The 7500-nt window shown below is 36.0% G+C and overlaps 1 protein-coding gene across 1 annotated transcript; it reads right to left on the minus strand.

Annotated features, from left to right (window-relative positions):
• Nucleotides 1-6463: 6463 nt before the first annotated feature.
• Nucleotides 6464-6802, minus strand: LOC137649486 (KRAB-A domain-containing protein 2-like). Its single transcript, XM_068382469.1, has one exon. It carries the CDS (start codon nucleotides 6800-6802, stop codon nucleotides 6464-6466), a length of 339 nt encoding a protein of 112 aa, XP_068238570.1.
• Between the last annotated feature and the right edge of the window lie 698 nt (nucleotides 6803-7500).

Consider the following 7500-nt stretch of genomic DNA (forward strand, 5'->3'; position numbering starts at 1 on the left):
GAATAGAAATAAACAAATAAAAGGCCAATGTACAGGGGAGACAAGGGGTCTATTACTTTAAAAAAAAAAAAAAAATTGTATGAATGTTATCATTAATTGATTACATGCAACGAACACCAGATGTAAATGTCAATTAAAAACTTGAGCTATTATATCAATAAAGTTTCTCATGGCATTTTTTCACAGTTAAAGCGAAAAGTATTGTAGGTATGATAATAAAAGTATGTCTAACATGTAATAGACTCGCGAGGTGAATTAATAGTAAAAGCAATGGAACTTTTTGAAGAGATATAAAACTTCTAAAATGCTGCGAAGTATTGAATCAAGGAAAGACAGTTTTTATTTAGAGGTCGAAGAATTCTTAATTGCCACATCAGGAAAATGAAATGAGAGAAATTAGTAATGATATATCCCCTTGGAGGTATAACCGAATTTGTGGCACGCATTGTCACGACTCGAGTCGTGAACTGGGCGTGAAGTGTTCGTAAAACCCGTCGTGACATCGGGTTTACGAAGAATTTTGAAATGTTCAGAATTTTGGTCACGACAAAATTTCGTGACCGGGTCGTGAACTATGCGCGAACTGTTCGTGAACTCGTCGGGACGATGAGGGAAGTGCGCAGACTATGCGCAAACTATGCGTGAACTCATGAACTCGTCGTGCCAGTTCGTGTCAATGTGGACAAATCAGCTGTGATTCTGAGGTAATTTTTTTTTTTTTTTTTTGATCTTCCAGTTCGTGTCACAAAATGTCACGACTTGCCACGACAAATTCGTGGCAAAAAGTCGTGCAAGTGTCAGGGATACCTTTTGTTGTGTCCGCATTGGACACACTCGGATGACACATGAGTTTTTGCTGGCTGGCCAACATCAACCGTATTGCGACGACTGTTTTGGTACAATTGACAGTGAGACATTTCTTAACAAATGCCACCATATATAGATTGAGAGATATAAATATCTGTTTGAGGCTTGAGGTGAGGATGGGAGGTTCATCCTTGCCGAGATTCTTGGACATGATGAGTCCTACCATGGTAGTGGTATTTTTAGCTTTATTTCAGAAGCAGGTCTTCTGAAAGATATTTAACTCATAAAATAACATCCTTACTTTTATGGTTTTAATTAAGTATTCGTTTATTTTCTATTTACGATAAAGGATATAGGCGTCAATGACCTTAGATGTTAGGATGCCAAAAAACCTCAAATCAATCAATCAAGAAAGACATGACAATTACAATTACCGAACAATAAAAGAATGACTGTCCTGCAAGGCCACAGGCAAATGGGGGGGGGGGGGGTTTAGAGCCTAGAAGAAAAAAACCTAACCTCAAAAAAGTGAATTAACAGTATACAGGTCAAGTAACATATTTTCAACATACTTCATAATACTAACTAAAGGATATGCTTACTTCAGAGTAAAGCGACAAAAATCTATCAGTAAATTTATAAAAATAATGAGTAAAATATCTTTACCTCCGCCAACGAAGTTGGAAGGAGGTATGTTTTGCACCCTGTTTGTGTGTTTTTGTGAACAGCTTCCTGACCAAAATTATAATCGAGAGTAATGAAACATGCAGGGAATAAATTATGTAAATACTGTAGCTGGAAATTATTAATTTTGGTAGGTCAAGGTCAAAGGTTAAAGGTCAAGGTCACAGTCAAGCAAAATGTCCAATTCACGTAATCAGCCAAAGTTTGGATATCATTGTCACAGATTTCAAACTTGTTCATATTCGGGTGTATGAAAATCAAAGCCAATTAATACATGTTAAGGTCGAAGGTCAAGGTCAAGCAAAAGGTCAAATTCCGGTCATCAACCATACGGCCACAATTTTATTCGTAAGGTAATGAACCTATCAGGGATCTTAAACTGTTAATTAAGAGCTGGAAATGATTAATTGATCCTGGAAAGGCACGCTGGTTTCAAGAAATAAGCTGCCGTGGCGGAGGGTCTGCACTCCCAGAATTCTAGTTTAATCATATATCAGGGCGAAGTTTCTTTTAAAGAAATCATGCTACATAATAGAGACGCAAAGAATTTATGAAATTTCCCTTCGCTTCAAACAAATAAAAACTTTTCCCAAAAAAATTGTGCCTTTTCAATTGGAGACCGGTTTCGTTACTGGGTCACAGGGAAAAATTGATGGGAAATTCCGGATGTCAAGTTAACCCATTCACGTTTGATGTCACACCGTCATGGGAATGATTTAATAGCTGTCGCAAATGTCAAAAATGTTAGTAACCCATTTACCGACAGCACAAAACAACAGCAACAGCAGCAACAACAACAATAGACCAAGGTTATCTCATTGGCAGTCTTGTAACCACAGCAATGTCTCTCTCTCTCTCTCTCTCTCTCCTCTCCTCTCTCTCTCTCTGCGGCAAGCTGAGGATCATAAAAAAATTTAATACCGTGTTCTGGAAACCTTTAAATTTTCTGTATTTGGAGAGCAATTTACTCAATTTCAGATAAGGATTTGCCAATTTCACTTGCCTCTTTTTAGAGTAAAATTAAAAGTCAAATTTATAACTAGAAAGGCCATTGGAGTTAGTCAGCATTTTAGCAAAACCTTTATCCTATTTTCGTACAAAATATAACATTGAAGCACAAGTAAGTAATCCGCTCTATATATTTCACGCCCTTCACCAGCATAGCTGTTTGCGTTTGGAGTGGGGGAAACATTTAAAATATCTGGAACACTTTAGAAATACCTGGAAAATTTATAAATATCTGGAACACTTTAAAAATATCCGGAAGACTTTAGAAATATCTGGAAGACTTTAAAATATACAAAAGACTTTAGAAATATCTGAAGACTTTGACTTTAGAAATATCCGGCAGACTTTAGAAATATCATACACTTTAGAATTATCTGGAAGACTTTAGAAATATCTGGAAAACTTTGGAAATATCTAGAAGACTTTAGAAATATCTGGAAGACTTTAGAAATATCCGGAAGACTTTAAAAATATCTGGAAGAATTTAGATATATCCGGAAGACTTTAGAAATATATGGAAGACTTTAAAAATATCCAGAAGACTTTACAAATGTCTGGAAGACTTTATAAATATCCCTGAAGCTTTAGAAATATCTGGAAGACTTTAGAAATATCCGTTAGACTTTATAAATATCTGGAAGACATTAGAAATATATGGAAGACTTTAGAAATATCTGGAAGACTTTAAAAATATCTGGAAGGCTTTAGAAATATCTGGAAGACTTTAGAAATATCGTTAGGGTTTAGAAATATCTGGAAGTCATTAGAAATATCTGAAAGACTTTAGAAATATCTGGAAGACTTTAGAAATATCTGGAAGACCTTAGAAATATCTGGAAGACTTTAGAAATATCCGGAAGACTAGAAATAAATATCTGGAAGACCTTAAGAAATATCTGGAAGATTTTATAAATATACAGAAGCCTTTACAATATCCAGAAAACTTTAGAAATATCCGGAAGACTAGAAATATCCAGAAGACTTTAGAAATATCCAAAAGACTATGAATATCCGGAAGACTAGAAATAAATATCTGGAAGACTTTAGAAATATCTAGAAGATTTTATAAATATACAGAAGACTTTGCAAATATCCAGAAAACTTTAGAAATATCCGGAAGACTAGAAATATCCAGAAGACTTTAGAAATATCCAAAAGACTATGAATATCCGGAAGACTTTAGAAATATCCAGAAGACTAGAAATATCCGGAAGACTAGAAATATCCAGAAGACTAGAAATATCCAGAAGACTAGAAATATCCGGAAGACTTTAGAAATATCCAGAAGACTAGAAATATCCAGAAGACTTTAGAAATATCCAAAAGGACTTTAGAAATATTAAGAAGACTAGAAATATCCGGAAGACTTTAGAAATATATGGAAAACTAGAAATATCCGGAAGACTTTAGAAATATTCAGAAGACATTAGAAATATCCAGAAGACGTCACAACAGAAGTAAAATAGCGGCACCAGCTCACGTAGAGAGACCTTTGTTTTTCGACCAGGGAAGAATAATAGCGAGACATGACAAAAATCTCACATGTTTCTTCCTACTGCGAAGCAAAAAACAACTAGATTTTGTCCATTGTTTGCGAAATCCGGAATGCGGAGCAATATGATGGGCCCCACTCCGTCTGACAGTAGCTATTTCGGTTCTACCGTCATCCGGCAGATTTTCATTTTCCTTTTTCTTTTGGAAAAGGCTTCCCGTCCTTTTTTTGTAGAGAGAGAGAGAGAGAGAGAGAGAGAGAGAGAGAGAGAGAGAGAGAGTTTTAGCTCACTATAATTATATTTAGGTGATCTTGAAACTGGGCTAAAACTCTCTCCTCTCTCTCTCCTCTCCTCCTCTCTCTCTCTCTCTCTCACAAAAAATGACATGAAGCTTTACAGAGAGAGAGAGAGAGAGAGAGATTCTTTCTTGATTGTTTGATCAACTTACTAGAATTATTGAGAGAGAGAGAGAGAGAGAGAGAGAGAGAGAGAGAGAGAGATTCTTTCTTGATTGTTTGATGAACTCACTAGAATTATTGAGGAGAGAGAGAGAGAGGAGAGAGAGAGAGAGAGAGAGATTCTTTCTTGATTGTTTGATGAACTCACTAGAATTATTGAGAGAGAGAGAGAGAGAGGAGAGAGAGAGAGAGAGAGAGAGAATTTCTTGATTGTTGTTTGATCAACTTATTGGAATTACTGAGAGAGAGAGAGAGAGAGAGAGAGAGAGAGAGAGAGAATTTCTTGACTGTTGTTTGATCAACTTATTGGAATTACTGAGAGAGAGAGAGAGAGAGAGAGAGAGAGAGAGAGAGAGTTTTATCTCAGTATAATTATAGCTAAAACTCTCTCTCTCTCCACAAAAAGTGACAGAAAGCTTTACAGAGAGAGAGAGAGAGAGAGAGAGAGAGAGAGAGAGTTTTATTTCAGTATAATTATAAGCTAAAACTCTCTCTCTCTCTCCACAAAAAGTGACAGAAAGCTTTACAGAGAGAGAGAGAGAGAGGAGAGAGAGAGAGAGATTCTTTCTTGATTGTTTGATCAACTTACTAGAATTATTGAGAGAGAGAGAGAGAGAGAGAGAGAGAGAGAGAGAGAGAGAGGAAATTTCTCGACTGTTGTTTGATCAATTTGCTGGAATTACAGAGAGAGAGAGAGAGAGAGAGAGAGAGAGCGCGAGTTTTAGCTCAATTTCAAGATCACCTGAATATAATTAATGTAATCCATCCTACATGACTTATGGTAATAGCGAGAGAGGCAAGGGACCTAGAACCAGTATTAAATCTTTCCTCGCCATTATGTTCGGCTATGATAATGAAATTTCATTACAAATAACAAAATTATTCTTATCGGAAATGTAGGCTACATTGAATCTTTTCTCAAAGGAAATTTCATACACACATACACTCACACACACATTATATATATATATATATATATATATATATACACACACACATATATATGTTACGGTCATTTTGAGGAATTGGTCATTTTGCAAACTGCCCGGTCATTTTGGAAAATGACCAAAATATCTGTCAGTATGCAAAATGCCCAAATAATTGTGGTCATTTTGGAAAATGACCTGAAGTTTGGTTATTTTGCAAAATGACTATTAGTAATCGTTGGTCATTTTGTAAAATTACCCTAATAGCTGCTGGTCATTATGCAAAAATAAACAAATAGTAACTTAAAATTGATTAGGAGAAGTCTAAGTATCAATAAAGGTGTGTGTTTTATTTATTCTACATTAAAAACTTACATTACACATTACAAGTATATTTGAATATTGAAAGAACTAAAACTGAACTTGAAAATTATTTCAACAATTATCAAAATTAGCATTATCTGACTTGTTTGAACAAGAGTTGCTGCATTTGCATCTGCTGTTGCACAATACAGTACTCTGTTTTTTAAGCACTTACAGCGTCTGCTCCGACATGACTTGGTACAGCTACACTTACTCATCCCCTGGCCATGTCCCATCGAATCTGCAATAGCTACCTCTCGCAGACTTCACTTCGCGATCCTTTGTACCTCTTTGAGTGACATAAATTTTTCAGCACATAAAGTGAACTGATTCCGACTGTGCACCAATTTAGGTAAACCATATTTTGTCCCTAGTTTGTAAGTTCCGCCATCCATTGTCTCAGTTATAATTGCCTTTGCATTCGCAAACTCCGTTCGTCCACGGTCAACAAGTGGAATCGGAATCATGACAGTGTCCCCTGCAAGGGCTGGCTTGAAACGCTGTACTGATTTATCCTTCATTTTTTTAGCTTGCTTCTCTTGTTGCATTTTCGATTCCCTTCGTTCAGCCTGAATGCTATGATTTCTATTGCATAGGCAACAGAGCACAGGGTAATCAACATTGTCATTTACAGTTGAACAACATTGACCAGAAGGATGGCATGGAATGTTTTGACCACACGAGTTGCAATTTATGGCACAACTTTCAGCACCTCTCCTGTGTTCTACATTTTGATCTTCTTCATTACTAAACAAAGTGCTTCTGCAAGCGGCTCCTCTGTCTCCATGCCTTGCATTATTTCTTCTGGTAAGTTGACAGGAGAAATACCAAGATAAGCCTTTTCTCCGTATATGGCTTCATAAGGTGTCCTGCCAATTCCAGAATGGAAGCGCGTGTTTTTCTGCCACTGAACAAAGCGCAGTCCATTTGACCATTGTGTAGTGTTGTTATCTTTCATCCAGCAAGCGAGTATTGCTTTAACATCTCTGTTTGCTCGTTCCACGGAACCCTGTGATTGAGAATATCTTGGTTTCCCATGAACTAGCTTACATTCTGGCCACATAGCCAGAACTTCTTTAATTACCTTATTTGAAAATTCTCTCACATTGTCAGAGTGAAGAATATGAGGGGCTCCTTTATCACAGAAAATGTCAACCAGGTGAAAAGCTACCTCCTCGGAAGTCTTAGTCTGTAGGGCTCGAAGGCATAATCATCTTGGTCAAGTGATCCATTGTGAAGCTTTTCAGTGTACAATATACTTGCAACAAATAAGTGATGAGAGGAGCACGAATATTTCCGTCCTCGGCCGAACTTCCGTAAGAACTAACTGACACTTAGACTTTTCCTAATCAATTTCAAGTTACTATTTTTTTTTTTTTTTTTTTTGCATCATGATCAGCAGCTATTGGGGTAACTTTACAAAATGACCAACGATACTAATAGTCATTTTGCAAAATGACTAAACTTCTGGTCATTTTCCAAAATGACCACAATTATTTGGGCATTTTGCATACTGACAGATATTTTGGTGATTTCCCAAAATGACCGGGCAGTTTGGAAAATGACCAATTCCTCAAAATGACCGTAACATATATATATGTATATATATGTATATATATATATATATATATATGTATATATATATAAATATATATATATATATATATATACATATATATATATATATATATATGTGCGTGTGTGTGTGTTTGTGTGATAAATTCTGCACATTCAGACGTATTTTTCATATTCAAATAAGCC

Source organism: Palaemon carinicauda, chromosome 11, assembly GCF_036898095.1.
Source record: "Palaemon carinicauda isolate YSFRI2023 chromosome 11, ASM3689809v2, whole genome shotgun sequence".
In the NCBI taxonomy this organism is placed as follows: Eukaryota; Metazoa; Arthropoda; class Malacostraca; order Decapoda; family Palaemonidae; genus Palaemon; species Palaemon carinicauda.